Source organism: Aphanomyces astaci, assembly GCF_000520075.1.
Source record: "Aphanomyces astaci strain APO3 unplaced genomic scaffold supercont1.52, whole genome shotgun sequence".
Taxonomy (NCBI): domain Eukaryota; phylum Oomycota; class Saprolegniomycetes; order Saprolegniales; family Verrucalvaceae; genus Aphanomyces; species Aphanomyces astaci.
Window position 1 is genome coordinate 140075 of NW_009798315.1, and position 18929 is coordinate 159003.

The 18929-nt window shown below is 49.5% G+C and overlaps 6 protein-coding genes across 7 annotated transcripts; 4 read left to right on the top strand and 2 right to left on the bottom strand.

Moving 5' to 3' along the window:
* Window positions 1–247: 247 nt before the first annotated feature.
* H257_13920 (hypothetical protein) lies at window positions 248–2679 on the bottom strand. Its single transcript, XM_009841611.1, has 4 exons — window positions 2416–2679; window positions 2198–2342; window positions 2022–2120; window positions 248–1583 (listed from the first exon to the last, which is right to left on the bottom strand). The coding sequence occupies exons 1-4, from the start codon at window positions 2607–2609 to the stop codon at window positions 372–374; spliced, it is 1650 nt and encodes a 549-aa protein (XP_009839913.1). The 5' UTR covers window positions 2610–2679; the 3' UTR covers window positions 248–371.
* A 312-nt stretch (window positions 2680–2991) lies between these two features.
* H257_13921 (hypothetical protein) lies at window positions 2992–5373 on the top strand. The gene is made up of 5 exons (XM_009841612.1): window positions 2992–3246; window positions 3310–3550; window positions 4015–4088; window positions 4151–4282; window positions 4970–5373. The coding sequence occupies exons 1-5, from the start codon at window positions 3001–3003 to the stop codon at window positions 5300–5302; spliced, it is 1026 nt and encodes a 341-aa protein (XP_009839914.1). The 5' UTR covers window positions 2992–3000; the 3' UTR covers window positions 5303–5373.
* Window positions 5374–6362: 989 nt separating this feature from the next.
* H257_13922 (hypothetical protein) lies at window positions 6363–7978 on the bottom strand. Its single transcript, XM_009841613.1, has 3 exons — window positions 7686–7978; window positions 7437–7538; window positions 6363–7301 (listed from the first exon to the last, which is right to left on the bottom strand). The coding sequence occupies exons 1-3, from the start codon at window positions 7929–7931 to the stop codon at window positions 6456–6458; spliced, it is 1194 nt and encodes a 397-aa protein (XP_009839915.1). The 5' UTR covers window positions 7932–7978; the 3' UTR covers window positions 6363–6455.
* Window positions 7979–8805: 827 nt separating this feature from the next.
* H257_13923 (AGC protein kinase) lies at window positions 8806–11905 on the top strand. The gene is made up of 5 exons (XM_009841614.1): window positions 8806–9371; window positions 9614–9878; window positions 10160–11085; window positions 11180–11438; window positions 11587–11905. The coding sequence occupies exons 1-5, from the start codon at window positions 8961–8963 to the stop codon at window positions 11748–11750; spliced, it is 2025 nt and encodes a 674-aa protein (XP_009839916.1). The 5' UTR covers window positions 8806–8960; the 3' UTR covers window positions 11751–11905.
* A 1022-nt stretch (window positions 11906–12927) lies between these two features.
* Window positions 12928–15571, top strand: H257_13924 (the record flags this gene model as incomplete). 2 transcript variants are annotated; one of them, XM_009841615.1, is made up of 5 exons in its annotated part: window positions 12928–13022; window positions 13105–13387; window positions 13452–13519; window positions 13573–15057; window positions 15175–15571. In XM_009841615.1, exons 1-5 carry the CDS (start codon window positions 12961–12963, stop codon window positions 15569–15571), a joined length of 2295 nt encoding a protein of 764 aa, XP_009839917.1. In that variant the 5' UTR covers window positions 12928–12960. The 2 variants fall into 2 exon arrangements, with proteins under 2 accessions (XP_009839917.1, XP_009839918.1); XM_009841616.1 differs by lacking the exons at window positions 12928–13022; window positions 13105–13387 and having other exon boundaries at window positions 13397–13519.
* Window positions 15572–16273: 702 nt separating this feature from the next.
* H257_13925 (hypothetical protein) lies at window positions 16274–18902 on the top strand. The gene is made up of 3 exons (XM_009841617.1): window positions 16274–17329; window positions 17425–17496; window positions 17698–18902. The coding sequence occupies exons 1-3, from the start codon at window positions 16335–16337 to the stop codon at window positions 18791–18793; spliced, it is 2163 nt and encodes a 720-aa protein (XP_009839919.1). The 5' UTR covers window positions 16274–16334; the 3' UTR covers window positions 18794–18902.
* Window positions 18903–18929: the final 27 nt, after the last annotated feature.

Genomic DNA, 18929 nt, shown 5'->3' on the forward strand with positions numbered 1-18929 from the left:
CGTAAGCACTTGGATTACTTTAAAGAACGTTGATTGGCTTATAAATGTCATTTATTGGTTGAATCAAAATAGTGCGTCTATAGTTTTGTTACACCCGAAATTTCGAAAATTTGATTTTTTTCGGGATCCACAAATACTTGAGCAAAATCCTTCTGTAGAGGTGCCTGGAAGCACTGTTTAAAGGTTTTTGCCTTTGATGGTTTTGAATAAAACTTCAAATTTATGACAAACTCAAAAAAATGGAGGTGCGTCTATAGTTTTGTTCCGGACTGTAGTCTCGCAGTTAGTCATATTGGTCCGTCATGGTTTTCATCTCTGATTAGTCGGTATATCTGTCTACTCGCAGAACACACCCACGTGGTCGGTCTCTCTCAACAGTCTCTAGCTTTGGCAATGTCGAGCGCTTTCATCTCGGACAAGTAGGACGGGTTCACGCCCGCGGCTTCCAACTCGGCGACTTCTTGGATGCGAATGTGCTCGAGTTTCTGCAGTTCGTCCGCATACTCTTGCTTGAGAGCCTTGCCTTCGAGCTGGACTTTAACAAATTTCTCCTTGGCGAGCACTTGCTTGTCTTCAATCTGCTTTTGCAGCGCCACGCGGTGCGCTGTCCGTTTCTTATGGAGCTGTTCCTCTCGGTCCTGGAACTGCCGTTTGTCCGCTTCAACTTGGCCGATGATGTTTTCATACTCATGTTTCTGCTGCAGCGCTTCTTGGATCTTGGATCGTTGGCGGTGCATCGCCTGCGCCTCCCGTGACACTCGGAGTTCATCCATCTCCTTCTTCATTTTGCGTTCCATGGCCACGTCCGCCTCGCGCGCCGCGCGCTCCCGCGCTTCCACCGCGCGCTTGGCCCTCAACTCGTCCAGCTGCGCTTTCTCGTTGGCCGCTCGTTCCTGGGTCGACCGCAGCTTGGCGCAGCGGAGTTCGGCTTCCTGCCGCTTGCGCGCGTCTTGTTCTTCGCGGAGCCGCGCGTCCTCGTCTTTTTTGCGCTGATATGCCACGACCTTTTCATCTTCTAGCGCAATGAGCTGGGCGTGTTGTTGTTTTTTCAGCATGGCCGCTTGGTTGAACGCCCGCACTTCGTCCATGGCTTTCTGGGCGCGTGCTACCTTTTGTTTATCGCGAATGGCTTCTTCCTGCTGGGCTTGGCAGATTTTCTCTAGCATTTCGCCGGCTTCTTGCTCGACGAGTTTCTGCGCACGTTCGTTAAACAACCGGCGTTCGTGGATCTGTTCCTCTAGAACTTTGCGGTCATGCATGCGTTTGAGCTTTTTTTCGTCGGCAATGTCTTCCTGCCGCTTTAACCCTTCCAACCGATCCAGCTCCATCATCAAGTTGATCTGGTCGTTTTGCTTGTCATGATCTTCTTCGATCTTTTTCTTGCGTTTAATTTGCTCGTCGCGTATCGTAAACGCCGCTGCCCGCGCCCCCAATGTCTTCATCAACTTGACGCTGTCGTGGGCTTGATCTTTCAACACCGCCGCGCGTTTTCGAATCGCGTCGTTTTCTTGGTCAAACAACGTCTCAATCTCCGACTTTGGCGCGCGTTTCGCCGCTTCCGCCGCGCGTTCCATCATGTGTTGCTAACCAAGTCGCAACGTGACCACGGAATCGATTTCAATCGCAAGCATGTCTTGGTATTTGAATCATATATTGTCGTCGATTAGAACAACGTACCAACAGGCACATGAATATATATATATATATATATATATATATCCCACCGGGTCATGGCATCGATTTGTAATAAAATCTCCATTTTGGACAGTCATATGAACTATATATACATCATGTCATGGAATGATTCGATTGGAGGTTTGAATGCTCGTTTCATGGAAAAATCAATGACTCTTGTCGATTTCAATACCGTGCAATAGTGTCTGTCGTAGGCATACATAATCGACGATCGATTTTCGAAGTCGATTGGGGATTTAATCCAATGAAAAAAAAAGCAATACTAGTACTTCGAAGTATATAATATATATCATTCTCGTTTGGTTGCAGGTCTGTTGGTACCTTACCTTGCGGGCCTTGGCATGCATGCGTAGGTTTTCCGCGTCGGCTTCTTTTTGAGCGGCAATGGCTTCGATTTCAGAATCCGTCAAGATGCGCGTCTCGTTCTACATGCATGACAGTTGCTAAGCAACGACGACGTGTACATGATGAAAGAAGGCGGCACACAGTTCCAACATAGTACCCGGATGCGCTGTAGTTCGTTTACTGGCAGGACGGCACACACGTCGCTGGGTCGAACTCGCTTTGGCGATGCAGCAGCAGCAGGAGAAGCTGTGAGTTTGGTATCTGGCTCCGTTTCTTGGTTTGTCGACCCATTTACAATCTCGCTGCAAGACACCAGCACAACGACAACATGAGTCCCATAAATCGACCACTTTAACAAAAGATGTGACATGGTACCGGCCAGCAAGTTGACTTCGTTTGGTTCCTTGTTTGCCCTGGCGCGTACCAACCCCCGATCGGGACGATGTTGACCCAAACAGCGTGTCGTCGACGCTCTCTTTAGACGCTAGCCGACGATACTTGCGGTTCTGGTTGTTGGTGCGCGAGGATGCGGAGGAGGTCCCCATGCTTCGCGACGACAGTGGCTCCATCACGGCCTAGCACGTTCGAAGCCGCGGCGGTGGCAAGTCGTGTGGAGTGTTGCGGTTACAGGTCGTCGAAACTGGGGCTAAAAATAGACAACTATGCAGGGCCGCCATTTTTGATCGAGTCTGCAGTATCACACTAATTTCAGTCACACACGAATTCGGTGTTGAATTGGTCGATGAGTGAATTTGATTGGCCACTTGATCTGTTTCTGGACTTTGATTGGTCGATCGATTGTCTGCCGATTTGGTGCTTAGTTGTCTTTTTATGAATATAGTACCAATTTCATGGAAATAATTTACAAATATTCGGTCCTTTTTGCAACCAAATTCAACACAATTTGGAGAAAACATGTCGAAATATTATCCAATCATCTTGCGCGTTAATTGCATTAGCATGAGCAAGGCGCGAGTCCTGCTGGACGAATCGAGTGCCGTGGACCGACACTTTCGGCTCAAATGCATTCCAACGAGTATGGCCAGCACCAACAGCGACGACGATGGGAAAGCCGAGGCGATGTCCAACCTGGTGCTGGTTGAGGACAAGCTCGCCTCCGGCGGTGTGGGACGGGTCGTTCTGGAGCACGTCGTGCTGCAACTCACCAAGTCCTCCAGGGCCAAGCGCTTCATCCATGTCCATCTGGTACGTCCATAACCCAGTCGAACACACACATATGTATATCCAAGGACGTCGTGATTTGAGTAGGAAACGGATGGCTCGTCCGAGAAGGAGGCACTGCATTTGAACTACACGGGCGACATTCGTGGATGGTTCACAGTCGGGAACGCCACCTTGCTCGAGCGAATCTATAACGACATCATCCAAGCCCAAGCCGGGGAAGCATCCTCCACGTCATCATGTGCCGTCGTGATCGATTCGTTGTCAGAGTTGCTGCAGCAATTTTCGCTTCGAGACGTGTCGACGTTCTTGGCTCGTGTGTACCAATGTATGTACTATATTGTTGTCAAGAATCTCTCTTTTGGCAATATGTATTTGAACATGCAATGTTGGAGTTTGCTGGGCGTATATATATATATATATATATAATATTGTGAAGATATTGTCAAATCGATTCGAAACTGAAGTCCTCCTCAGCAAGCATCGAATGTCTTGAGCGAATGGATTAAAGAACTGCCTAAGCCAATCAAATCATTTTCTGGTGAATTTCTGCCAATCCAAACGCTTCACTCGGCCCAGTATTGGGCAACATCTTATATATACTAATCTTTGTATGGCATAGTTTGTACTATCTAAAATTGGTTAGTTCAAATGGATAGAAATGGATGGTATGAATGCTAGTTGGTGAAATCACTCCCAAGTCCAAATTTGGGTGAAATGCACAATATTAGTATATATATGAATATCACTTAAAGATAAGAAAGAATAGATGATATCACGATGTGCTCCTAGTACCGACGGTGGTTGTCGTGGTGTCCCGATACAATGCATCGCTGCACAAGCCCACGACCACGCTAGGTCTTCGTGTATGTCTGAATAAATGAATGATCATTTATCTCCACGTACGATTTTTTATTATCGTTTATAGACGCTAGCGAAAACGTTGGTGAACGTTGAAACTACAGCGTCGATCGCAGCCTATCCGCTCTTGTCTGTCGAAAGCAAGCGGCGGCTTCCCCATGGAATGCACGGCATGGTGACGCTGCTCCACAAATCCACGGTACGAGTGGTGTGAATAATCAATAATATCTATTCGTATATATAAATAATCGATTCGCATAATATAATACCTCACCAATGGGTATGACTTGACCTTTTTATATGGAATTCCCTTTTTTATACTAGTATTGAATTGTTCCTTCGGCTATGCATATTATAAGCGTGATCATCCGAAGAGATACGAGGATTCCATTTTTGCCGTGGATTGTACGTTGGCAATGTCATCGTATTGACTGTGAATGCATATATATATATATATATGCTTACGATGTAGACATATACAGTATTTATATAAATAATAATACAATATATTTATATATTGTATTAAATATATAAAAATAAATAGTACTATATATATATATATATACATTGTATTAACTATATAAATACTGTATATGCCTGCATCGTACGCATACGTATTGACTGTGAATACTATATATATATTGTATTATATATATAAATACTGTACATGCCTGCATCGTAAGCATATGTATTGACTGTGAATGCATATATATATATTGTATTAAATATATAAATACTGTATATGCCTACATCGTAAGCATATGTATTGACTGTAAATGCATATATATATATAGAGTGAGAGAGAGAGAGTGAGTATTAAAGATATAGATACATGCCTCCATCGTGAGTGTGGAATGGGGTTTGAACTCACCAGTCTTGTCGGTAGCATGGCCAAGCGACGGATGTAATCGAGTATTTCACGTTCGAAGTCACGGCAGGCCGTCGGTCGTTGCTCATGTGGACCAAGCAACGAGCTGAGCAACGAGTGTCGCATAACGCCACCCTTGGATCAACCAAAACGGAGGAGGACCCTGCGCTGGGCTCGCTCTTGTCGGACTTGACTTTCAATTTAACAGTGTCCGAGCGTGACAGCGCCGCCCGAAAGCAAGTGGTGCTGCCGTATCAGCACCAAAACCACCAAAGCACTCCGTTGTTTTTCATCGATGACGACGACCCAGACTGGGATGACGACGATTTAGACGATGATCTAGACATTTAAGCCAGCGAGTAGAGGTCCTTGTATGAGTTTGGCAACGTTATTGTTGAGATTATTCGAAGGATGAATCCACACAACCAATATATATATATATATGTATATGTATGTACAGATTAATTGGCCGGCAGTCGTGTTGAGCGAATCCGATTGCAAGAAAAAAACAACCTCGAAAACTTCGTGTGTGACTCGAATTAGTGTGAATTCACCATCACCAAATGGTTCACGGTAACGATGTTGCAACGTATCGATCGATAGATTTGGCGAATGTCGTCCAAGTTTTGGGTACCGCGTATATAGGTAGGTTTAGACAGCCATATAAATTTGGACTCCTCTGTAAAATTATATAATCCTCTGTAAAATTATATAGTTGGATTCTTACACTTGATTATTGTATGCCTATGGTATTCGACACTATCCGGATACTTGCATGTCAAGGGCAGAAGAATTTCGCAACCACTTTCGACACGATATACTAGCGCCACACGCCTGGATATCATCATCACACCTAGTGTACTTCAAAGTATGAACGTACTCGGTGGCAAATGCTGACGCGTCTACAATCCGCCGTCTAAATACGTCGAAGACTCCGTCCGTTCCATTTCAAGAAAGCACTGATGGCACTACGTACTACCACTGACAAGGTGGTGGTGATGTTATCGTGCCAACACCAGCCTTGTACAGTATATGTACAATATAGTACTGTATACTTCAAAGTACAAGTACTTTTCGCCCCATTTTGCCAAATTTTAAAGATTGTTGGCTGGGAAATCAACATCAAACCGAGCAAAGCAACATGATTGGATAAAAAAACCTCTTTAACATCGATGTATATTATATTTCGCAAGTACGATCGGATCAATCAACCAACTACTGTACGGAAATGTAGAGTATCAATAGTATAACACGTCGAACATGGAGGCAGTAAGCTTAGTCCAAGGCAACTAACTACATCTCGAAGCAATACTTTATGTGACGGGTGTTGCATTGGATTCAACTATTTACTGCTCCGAAAGGAAACTGTGTGTGATGGATGGAGTACATACAGTATTGCTTCGAAGTACAATTGTAACAACGCAATATTGATTGGATCGAGTCCATTATTACGATAGACGGTTTCAAAATACACCCAATCAAGCAGGTGACCGTTTCGAGGCCGTTACTTTTTCTTGCCGCCTTTCTTGCCGCCTTTTTTCTTTTTGCCAGTGTCGGCGGCGTTTTTCTTTTCATCTAACAAGGCCTTGTGCGTTCGATACGCGATTTGGATCTTTCGGATCGCAATCAGCTGCTTCTTTTCCTCGTCGCGCTTGAGCAGGTCGAGCTCTTTGAGGCGTCGCTTCTCCGTCTCCTTGTTCTTCTGCAGCTCGACTTCTTCAACCCATCGCTTTTGAAGCCCTTCCAACTTGATCAAGTTGGCCGCGCGCTCGTCCGTCAGCCGCGCGAGTTCCTTTTGCTTGGCAGCGACGTCCGACTCGTACTTGTCGGTCCAGTGCGTAAACTCGTGCGTTAAGCGTTCGTGTTTGCCTCGTAAAAATGTAACCGTTTCATCATGGACGCGCGTTTCCGTGTCGCATTGCGTGGCCAGGACGCTGATCTTGTCTCGCTGTTCGGCAATCAGTTGCTGGTACAGGCGTGACGTGGACGCGGTCTTGGCTTTGGCTTCGTTCCTGGCGTATCGAATGTCGATTTGGGTCTTGGACTTGACTTGGAGCAGTTGTTCCTTCAACACCGCGATCGCCGCTTTTTGCTCGGCCACGTCCCGCGTGTGCTCGATCTTTTCCCGGGCCAACTCGGTCGTTAGCCGCCTCACCTCCTCCACCGCCTCCTTCTCCGTCTCGATCAGATCCGCTGCCTTGTCCGCTGCGTTCTTCCCTTCTGTCACGTACGTCACGAGCGAGTCGTACGTGCACATCTTGAGTTCGCGCTTGGTTTCATCAAGCAAGTCGACCAACGCCTGCCGCTCGTATTGAATTTTCAGCAAATTCCCGCCAAAGTTGGGGTTGTCCTAGATACAGACAGTAGGCAGATGCCAGTTGGACTTGTCATTTTATACGCGTTCCACAACACAAGACAGACCGACACTGGTGACCCCAGTACAGTACGTACACTACGAGAGATACAATTGTCATAGAGTTAGTACCTTGAGGTTCCGACATAGACTTCTCGTAGATTCTCGCAACGCACGACTCACTTCTTGGATTTCGCGCTGGTTTTCTTTGAATTTGGACTTGTTGGCTAGTCCCTACAAAACCCCAGCATCCTCGTATGCGTTCGGTTGGGAGGAGCATGGGCAAAACTTGGTTTGTCGTACAAGGTACAAACAATCCAAAAAGCAACGAGTACAGGGTGTTTGTGTATACAGTATGTGGGGTGGAACGGCCAGGCTTACCTTGAGCACGCTTCGTTGGGAAATGAGGCTTTCGTACTTGGCTTCGAGACGCCGTTGATCCTGAATGATGCGCGAAATCTCGTCGCCCACAACTTGGGACAATTCCTCGCGGTGCTGCAAAATGTCTGGCGTGATGCTGCCCAAAAATGATAACTTTTCGATGGTTTCTTCGATGATCGCACTCGCGCGGGTCGCTTCGATGGGGGACAGTCGATGCCCGGACGTGGGGGCTGGCGCCGACTTCATTCTCGGCAATCCAGTAACGAGTAACGGTGGGGTTGAGTTCAACTCGGATGAAACCGACAATATGAAACCGTTTGGAAATGTGTACCTGCAACTGGCTAAAGGACTTCTTCGTTGGGATGTGTGTATCAAGAAGCCAGCATTACCCTCCTCTGTGGAGGCGCGTTGCAATCGTATTCGAGGAACCTAAACAATATGGTACTTCGCAACACAATTTCCCCTGAACCAAGTCATCCCGTTTCAACCATGCATTCGTACAAATATTTTGTCCGTAGAATAATTATTAATAATACCTACAACTACTCCGGAGTAACTTACTGGAAGCCTGCCCAAACCTCCTCCCGCATGCTAGAGCTCGCAAATGTGCCATTTCTCGATGAATAATCCTGGTAGCAAATTGCGTAAGGGTAAAAACTGTCTCAGAAATATGAAATATGGATCGATCGCATTTACGCTACGTACATGTATATTATACAGTGCTGGCAAAAAGTTTAACGTTATCTTCCAAGTGCGCGGAGTAGCTTGTCGTCCTTAGGTCGTATCCGGATGAGGTTGTTTGCGGAGGTTTTCGCAGTCCCCCACTGTACAGACCCTGCCCCCTTCATTCCCCCCAGACCTCCCTCGCAATATATACGAATGCAAAATACTGTTTTTTCTTGTCTCAAAGTTTATATCTCGTTCGCACTCCTTGCATTCAAGCATATCTATCTACCTTCATCTACCTATGCATCCATAATCAATGCCTTGGTCAAGTACAAATACTTTGTTGCTCGATTTCTATGACGGACATACACCAATCGCAACCTTAAAATAGCATCACGCGGTGAAACGGCGGCGAGCAGGGTGGGGGTTTCACACGGAAATACATTTGTATTTGTGAAAAGGCGCCACATTGCTCGCGCCTCGTCGAAACGACCTCCGCCACTCCTCGGATAATCCAGCCAGCCTGCCAACCCTCTCTCTCTTTCCTCTTCGTCATCGTTCGTCGTCGGTTCTTGTACCAAAGCAGCAGCATATCCCCATATTCTCGACATGGGCAGTGGGGCGAGCAACTTCCAGCGCCGCGGCAGTGCTAATGCCGGCAACAAAGCGCCAGCGAAAATGACTGGCCGGGGGGTGCCTGCACCACTCGTGGCGGCCAACACGCAGTGGAAGATGGTGCCGCAGACGATTTCCCGGGACAAGTCTCTCAAGTCATTGGACGAAGCCGAGCTCAACTCGATGCTCAACGACCCTGTGGGCCAAAAGCATATTGGCAACTACGCCAAGAAGATCCTGACGTCGGAATCGTTTTACTGCTGGATCGAAATCCTAGAGTTTCGGGACGCCCCGTCCTCGGGATACCAGCGAAGCGTGGCCAAACACATTTACAAAAAGTACGTCCGCAAAGGCGCATCCATGGCCCTGGGGGGGCTCACCCGCGAAATCGTCGCCGAGTTTGACGTAAGTGATAAGTGACGATCAACTAGCTGTCGATCACTGGATATGTGTGCCTTGAGACTGGGCGGCTAAAGATATACGATGTGTCTGTCCTTGGTTGAATCTCCATTGTATATGCGTCGCTTTGGAGAGACATCTGGTTGGTCGAGTACGGGATTGCACTAGTGTGACTGGGGTTGTACCGAGCACATGTTTGACTTGTGTAACACCATTCGTCTGGGGTATGACTTGTGTGTGGTTTGTAGCAAAAACTCGCGGTTATCGACTCGGCGCCCAACGTGATCAACCAAGACTTTTTCGCGTCGATTCAAAAGCTGTGTTTTGACGACATGTGCCGCAACACGTACCACCGGTTCAAGTCGTCCCCCGAGTTTGACTTGTACAAACTCGAGCTCAAAGACACGTACAACAAGGTCACGGTCGACGACTTTGACTACCTCGAGCTGCTCGGCAGTGGCGGATTTGGACGGGTCGTGCACGCCCGGAAAAAATCGACTGGCAAACACTACGGTATATTGGATGTCTCTGGGATTTATGTATGCCTTGACGGACGGTCTTATGCAAAATACTACTTACATCCTTGTTGAACGAGTATGTTGTCAATGTCGTCTTGGTTTTGGGGAGATGTTATCAATAATGTTGTTTTGTTGCTGTTGTAGCATACTTCATATGTATGATGCTTGAGTATATGTGGTACTATAGAGTGTCGATAATTGAATAACGATGCACTTGAAGTATGATATACATGTTTGGCGGGGCCAAGACCTGACGGGATGATTGACATTTTGTAGCAATGAAAATCCAATTGAAAAACGGGTTGTTGCACGAGCACCAAGACCAACTGGATCAAATCACGTCGGAGAAGGACATTTTGCAGATCTGCAACCACCCGTACATATTGGACATGCACTACAGTTTCCAAACATCCGCGCATGCGATCATCGTGACGGAATTGGTGCGCGGCGGCGACCTGAACGAGCTCATGAAAACGTCCAAGAAGGGGTACCTCCCCGAAGGTCGGGTGCGGCTGTACGCTGCCGAAATCGCCTTGGCACTCAACCATTTGCACGAGTTGGGGCTGATTTACCGCGACTTGAAGCCGTGCAACGTCTTGCTTGGCGAAGACGGACACCTTGTGCTGGCGGACATGGGGCTAGCCACAGGCCTCGAAGAGATCCGCGCCAAGAAGAAGGAAAAAGAAAAAGCGACTGAGCGTGCGCTACAAGTCCTCAACGATGCCAAGCGACAGCAAGGAAAGGGCGACGACGACGATGACTTGCCCGTGCCCGTGGTGGTGCCGACGCCGCACTCGGAAGCCGAAGCCCAAAAACGTCAGGATGAAGAGAACGCCACCCCGTCGACCAACAGCCAGCTGCAAAACATCCCCAAGTCGTTTGCCCGCCCGCCCGATGCCAAGTACACGCGCCGCAAGACCACGGTCGGTACCAAGGGCTACATGGCCCCGGAACTCATCTCGGGGAAGCTGCTGCGACGGGAAGAACGCCCGGGGTACAACTACACGATCGACTATTGGTCGTTGGGGGTCACCGTGTACGAACTCGTGTGTGGGTATCAGCCGTTCAATTTGTACAATGTCCTGGGGGATGGCTTCCTCGCCGAGATCGCGCAAGAAGTTGAAGTCGCCAAGTTGAGTCCACGGTCGCAGTATCGCGCAGAACTGGAGCGCATGGCGGCGGGCGTCGACTACCCTGAATACGTACGTTTGTTTGTTTGTCTGTAAAGGTGTCGTGTGTGTGCAAGTTGCCGAGTCACGAGAAATTGTAACATTGTCATGTGTGGTGGTTTTGTAGGTATCGGAAGAAGTCCGCGACTTTATCAACAAGTTGCTCGATGTCAACGCGAGCTCGCGCATGGGGTGTACGACCCGTGGCTTTTTGGATATCATGGAACACCCGTACTTTAAAGATTTGGACTGGGAGCGCCTCATGGTCAAGCACGTTCAGCCAGAGTTTACGCCCACGGTGAAACCCCTCACCGATCGCAAAACATATTCCAACTTTTGGAACATGATGGCGCACTTCGACGCCCGTGACAAGCACTTTATTCGGCGTAAGGGGCTCGCTCGATGATGTCTTTTGTGTTTGTTTGTCGTGTATGTCTCCATCATTCCCTAACGAAAAGGGGGGGGGTTTGGGGGGCATGTAGTGTGTGTGGTAGTTGTGTATCCATATTGAGAGTATTTGTGGTTGTTTTGTAGACGACTGGTACCAAGACCCGCCACCGGAGAAACAAAAAGCGTTTGAACACTGGGACTACATTTCCCCGCACACGCTCAAGGCCGAGCTCGGCATTGCCACGGAAATGGATGAGTCGAATCGGCCGTACAAGATCCTCCAGTTGACAGGCGAGACGGCCGGGTAGGAGTAGCGAGCGCGAGAGGACGACGATGACGTGGCAGGCGGGCACGTGTGCGTGCGAGGTCGTTGTCGCTTAATAGACAGACTTTTTCTGCGTATTTGTACAAACGAGGTTGTCGTGGACGTCCGATGCAATACTAGTAACAACCATGTGCAACTTGAACAGTGGGTGTCTTGAGCCCAAGGGCTCAAGCTAAAGTTGACATGGGACTTCTGCTTTGGCTGTGTTGCGAGTAGTACAGTAGTTCAGACTGCAAGAACACTGCAGATCCGACGAATTCGTCGACAACATTGCGACGACCAAACAGTGATGTCACTCACGTGGTGTACAGTACTAACTAGTACATGTTTATTGGTGGTTTGACCTGAATAAGCAGTACCTATTGTACCAAGAACGTAGCGCTGTGCACATATGCATGCATGGCAAGTCGGCAGTTCGAATGGACAATTCGCACCAAGCTTATTCTGACTTGAGTGTGAGCTACTACTGCATGACCTAGTATTTCATGTGGAAGTAGATGGAGTACGGAAGGTGTAGTCCGACCCGATGGCTACTAGCGCCGTATGTGAATAGATCGCACAGACTACAGCTACAAATGCAGGTGATGTTGGCCCTCAGCAAAAAATTAGAGTTTCTATGGAAGTTGTATCCTCATTATGTTTCAGAGAGGTGGTACAATTTGTCATCATCAGGCTCGTTCAATACACAGTGCTACGTCAAAAGTGCGGCTATAACGGTATACTAGTCAGCCATCCATCGTCGATGGAGCAAATTCAAGAATGAGGTTGCCCTTTTGTCACGCACGACCAAACGACCTTTCCGCCCAACCAACCAAATCTCACGTTCATTTCTGCCAGTCGTTTAAGACGTCTTGGATTGGCTGGTTTAACGGACGATATCCAAGGATATCCGGATTTGAATCCCAGCATCCAAGGACAACCAACCCACCCCATTCACTCACTATGAACATTTGACGCGCTCAAACAGTGAAGACATGATATTATTGGCGGCAACAATCGATCCATTAGTTTCATGAACTTTGAAATCTCAAAGTCTACAGTCTTTCCATCAACCCAATCGAGCCAAAACATGGAAAAATAGGCCGATAATTTTCCAAATAAAGTCCAAAATTGGTGCGAAATTGACCGATAGTTACAGTAAACTAGTACGAGTCTGTATTGACGACCTTTGACAAAAAGATCGCGTGAGGTTCATGCCGTGGCGCAATGAAGAATGGCCGTCCACTTTGGCCGCCACATCCCGAACTAGCTTCACGTGCGTTGGTAGTCAAACTCACGCGGTCATGAGTGAGGATGCCTGCTGCTTCTAACGATATTGCGAACCATGACATGTGTAGGTCCATGGCTGCAAGGTACCAATCCGAGTTGGAACAACTGGCTAGCTCGCCCATCATGCAAACATGCGACGACACAACATCCACACGCACCACCGTCACTGAGTTAGGGGGCAACGAGACGACGAGGGTACGATGGCGAACAAAGCTACTTCAGGAGATCGCGGGTGGCTTGACCAACACCCCCCCCCAATCCCCTTCGCAGCATCTTGACTACATCTCCGCCACAATCGCCAAGCCCTTGATGTGTACACCAGAGAGTCCTCTGACCAAACTCCGTAAACAGGTATATTCGTGGACACGTCCCAGTTCGTACACACATGCGACTACTCAATGGCTTTCGTTTATAGCGAGAGTTATTGCAATCGAGATTATTACCCCCAGACAAAGCGGCCACCGCTGTACCGTTGGCTGCCCTGTAAGCACCGCTACTAACGATGCGTGTTGTGCTAAATGATTTTGATGACGCAGGCACCCGTCGAAAACTAGTCCCACGGACCATGATCCCATCGGCTACGATGACGTGGCACAGCCACAGCCTATGAACATCCCCGTGATTCCCCATGTCAAGCCAACGCTGCCAAACGCAAAACTCCATGAGTTTCCTGCTACGTCTGTCGTGGCACAACTCCAAGTCGCGAATGAAGCACGGCACGAGGTATCCGTCCAAAACCACGACGTGTTATTTGCTGCCAAAGTACACACGTACAAACAACTGCTGGAGCGAGTCCTTTTGGGACAGGGGCTCCAGTCCCCCCCACAGCACCACCATCATAGGCAGACCTTCGACAACGGTGTAGCCACAAGTAAACAATATGCCGCGCTAGCCAGCTGTGCTTGTTCATCCAACGAGTCAACCCATCCGAGCAGCGAAGCAAGCTTGGCGGGCAGTCACCTCGCAACACCTCCAAACACTTCGAACTACGAAAAATCAACCATTTTTCAGCCAGTTTTTATCGACACCCAACCATGCAAGGTGGTACACTCACCACCACATACTGAACCACCCGCCACGTCTTCCCCAACGGCAACGCCTAGGAAAGCACTGCTGTTGTCTGCAATCGAGAAATCTGTGGACGTAGTTGGCAACACGGAGGCTGAAACTTGTCCGGCATGCGACACAGAGACCTCTCAAGACAAGGATCGCGTTCGTTTCGATGCCACGAACGAGTCCGCTTTGTCAAGCCAGGGTCTTGCATGTACCGTATCGCCGACGGATGTCGTCGTGCCGCCTTCGCTGCACATCGTCACACCCTCTTGCAATGTCGCAGTTGGAGGCATACTTTCGCAAAGTATAGAGTATTGCGTGGCTTCACCTCGTTCCAGTGACCTCCGTGGTGTGTACACTCCGTCCGACTTGATTCCATATTCCAACATGGATAGTTGCACGTTTCAAGGCCCCGTGGACAAGTCGACGATAAGCATGACTGTATTGAACGCGTTTGAATGTCAGACCTTCGAGCATGTCGCTACCGTTCGTACGACCGACATGATTCCGTTGGACAGTATGCCGATTACGCCGCCATCAACAACCCCCACAACCCCTTGTCCAAACAAAATAACACCATCCCTCCACGACCATGTCTCCAAGCTTGGCCTCATTGGAATCGCATCTCGAGGGGCACCTTATACGACTAAACAAGCCGCCGCCGCCACCACCTCCACCCCCCCCCCATCGCCAGACTTTGTGCCACTGCCTTCGTTGGCCTGCGACACAGGCTATTGTCATACTGATTTTGCACCCGTGGAGGACATGATTCCCCTCCCAGCCCCCCGTTGCAGAAGCCCCAGATTGAACCACCGCCATGGACATAACAGCACGATCGCACAGTTCAAGGCACGGGGTCACTGGAAACTTGGCCGTTCCAACGTAGACCTCGTCGGGTTGGATGTGATGGAAGGAATGTCATCAGCATGTTGCCGCGACGAAGATTCGAACAAAATGCCATCAAGTAAGTACGATGGCATGAGCTCTTGTGTTCTCGTCGATCGGAACTTCGTTCTGCAGCCGGGTAAATGGACGAGCGGCGGCGGCGGCGAGGGGGTTAGTAGCCAAGGACGTTGTGCCTATAGGGCAGCTTTGCACGATGGTTGGCCTCGTCAAGGCAACTGCATTTCCGACCGCGCGACCGCTTCAAGTGTCCAAGCCTGTCGCCACGTCTTGAACGCTGATGCTGCTGCTGTATCAACTGCCTCGTTCAACACATGGCACCAGCGTCACGAGCCTGAAACTACGGTAGTTCAAGTCGTCCCCCCACCAGCCATACTACTGCAGTCGTCGGATGGTTCAAGTGGCATGTCATCGCTGTGGACGAATGCGATATCGGACACTACCGGTAGACAATCAAGCGACACCCATCGACCGCCACGACGTACAAGTAGCAACAGCCATCCGATTTGCATTGTCCCCAACAAGCTGAGACATGCCGGGCTTCCCCACACGTTTTGGGCGGCGGGGTTGGGCGCGTAATAATACCAGTCTGGCAAATGTGGGCGATAATTATTTGTGTGTGTCGTTGTACCCGTTCGACAATGATCGCTTGTGTGCGTCAGGTCCCAAACTAACTAAGGTACAGGTGGCATCATTTGCATGTCCTGCCACGACTCGAAACGTCAGAATAACGCACGTTAAACAACGCCAAAGTAGTAGGCTTCTTGGATTGAATCATCAAGTCGGCTTCGTGGTGGCGCCGCCTTTACAGGGCCGGTCTGTCCTTTTCATGCCATTATCGACAGGGGCATCACTACATCCACACCGGTACCAATAACGACATTAGCCCCGACATAGAGCACCACCATAGGGTTTCCTCGTGCAGAATTGCCAGTGTATATTACCAGTAACACATCAACAACCAAACAATCTAATTCCACACATATGGCGCAGACCTGTGCGTTTTTGCTGGACATACTCATCTACATCTCGCAGTACACCACACCCGTACTGTAATGCCAGCGTGCCCAGTGACAACCCGTCAGTATGTATTGTCGTACCTACTCCCAGCCCTCAAAGTCACATAAGTATGCGTACAGTCTGTACCGTACGTTGGGTTATATCGTCTTCATCACATGGGTCAAATGTCTGATTTGCAGGAGTTTGATTGGATCATGTCCTTTCAAGTCAGCGATCCAAATATCCGAAATACAGACAGAATACTTGGCAGGGCAAGAAGCGAATTAATTTGACCGGTAGCGTTTGTAAGCCGAGGAATTTCGTGCCGCCGACCAGAGAGCGTATGAGCGACGAGGGAAAGGTGGTAGTGCCGGCCTATGGCGCTCTGCCGCTGGAATCCAGTGGGGCGAGCAAGCTTAAGCTCCGATCCCAATCCAACCGCGAGCTAGCCCAGTCGGCGCGCGGCGCGCGGCGCAACACATCGTTGTCCGTGTCGACTGGCGGGTTCGTCCAACACAGCGGCCACGGCGTTCGAACGTCGGCATTGACCAACAACCTCGTGGGGATGGCGCAATCCGCACCGGGAAAGAAGAAGGTCAGGGGGAACAGCCTGTTTGACGGCCTGAGCATGTCGTCGTCGGCTTCGTCTCGCCGCCGTACATCGCGGGGCTTGGCCCAGACGACGACCTCATCGCTCGAGTCGTTTCAGTCGACACTGGGAAATCGGATGGTCACTGCGCTGACGCCACGGACCGGCTACGCATGCGCCACGTGTGGCACGAGTCTGGTCGTGACGTGGCCCGAAGCAGCAGCAGGGGAGGACTCGGTGGCGGCGGCGGCCGCGCGCTTGCTCCACTTGGACGTGGTGCCTCCTCCAGCACGGACCGCCAAACACAACGACGACAACGAAGAGGGTGCAGAAGACGACGACGTTGCGAAGAAGAATGCAGTGTTTGTTCGCGAACATGTATGGGAGAACCAGTACTTTAGCGTGTCCGAGGCCAAGTGGAGTCGCGATTTTGTCGACCTCGTGGGCATGTCTCCATATTCGAGCGACGACATGGAGCCATTGCAGTCGCTGCCAGAACCATGGACGATCGGCCAGACGAGTTCCTGGGTCGACGACTGGACGCCCGTGGCCTCGCATGAAGAGGATCCAGGCGGCTGGCACTATGCAGTGTCGTTTCACGCGTTGTCACATAGTACTCCTATGGACGAACCCTTAGTGGACACGACAGAAATTAGTGTGACACGGCGCGCGCGACGACGGCAGCTCGTTCGCCATCGGACCATCGACCCCACCGAAAATGGATGGATGGGCGAGCTCAAGCATCGAAGGTATGTCCCTCTATCTAACTATATATATATATACGAAAATGATGAAATATATTTGTTTGTGGCTCACGCGTGGAATATGGTGGTATGGAGGATAGTGTGACGCATTCGCTGGCCAAGACGCCGTTGTGTCATACGTGTGCACTCAAGTTGACACAGTCTTTACAAGCGTACGTAACACTCCATATATGTATATATATAGTAGTAATAGTACAATAATATCACGGCCGATATATATATATATATAAATATCTAAACGCATACTCTGTGTGTTTCGTTTGTTGATGATGATATATATTCATCCAAGCTATCGTTCTTTAAATGAACGATTCATCTATATTTATATCAAACTTATTTTCTTTGTGTTATAGGGAGTTGGACAAACTATACACTGTTGCAACACAGTACGACGTGTACCTGCTTGGGACTTCGAATCCCATCACCAAGGACCAGCATCATCTGGTTATACCTCACGACAATATGGACATCCTCCAAGGAGCATCCCATGTGGGCAGTACTACTAGTACCCACGAACCCCCATCTACATCACATCACGATGTCTTTACCACTCCCATCAGCAGCTCTGCCCAACATCAGAGCACCCCCGAGCATGCCGAGACTGATCTTCGGGACCTTTCCCATCTTCCCCAACCCCCTCAACTGGCCGACCACGTCATCGACTTGGACTTGCTATCGCTGGACCAGTTGCGCCGCGAAGAGGCGGCCCTGGCGGCGCTGGTGGCCGACTTGGAAGCTTCTTGCATTTCCACGAGCCAAACGCGGCAACTTGTGTGGCAATGTGCTGCGAACTTGCAGCATATGACACAGCAGACGTTTATAGCTGGGGGGCTTCTCCAGCTCGATCACCACTGGACGAGTCAAGAGCGGGCGTCCGTGGGGGTGTTTGCTGTGCATGCATCCGATATGCTGCGCTGTCTGCAGCGGTACAATGTGTTCAATGATGCATTCCATATTTGGCATGAAGGGCCGTTTGGCACGATCAACGGGCTCCGGCTTGGGCGGCTGCCGAGCCGGCCGGTCGAGTGGGCAGAAATCAACGCCGCCCTCGGCCAAGCGACGCTGCTGCTCACGACTGTGGCTCAGCGCGCCGGCATGGTGTTTGCAAAGCATGTACCTGTGGCCCGAGGGAGCTACTCCAAGATGCTGGTTGCGCAAGGAAGCGGCGTGAAACGAAAGGAGTACCCGCTATTTAACGACGGCGGGTTTCTCCAGCGGCAAAAGTTCAACACTGCGCTCAAATGTTTGCTGGAGTGTGTGGACGAAGCTGGCAGACAAGCGATCGTGGAAGAGCCATCCCTCCGGTTCCCGTACAAAATCACCCGCGCTAAGATTGGAGACCTGAGCATTGAAGTGGGCGGCAACGACGAGCAGTGGACCAGGGCACTCAAGTATCTCCTCACGCACTTGAAATGGCTCCTCGCGTGGGTCGCAAAACGATATCCGTAGAAAAGTAATCCTATACTATGGTATATTACTGAGACTGTTGCAAGCTTAGTAATAGTTTGTAGAAACAATTTACTAGTACTAGTGATTTTGCTAATGCGATTGATTGGCCGATCTCGACTTGCAATTGCCATTCCAT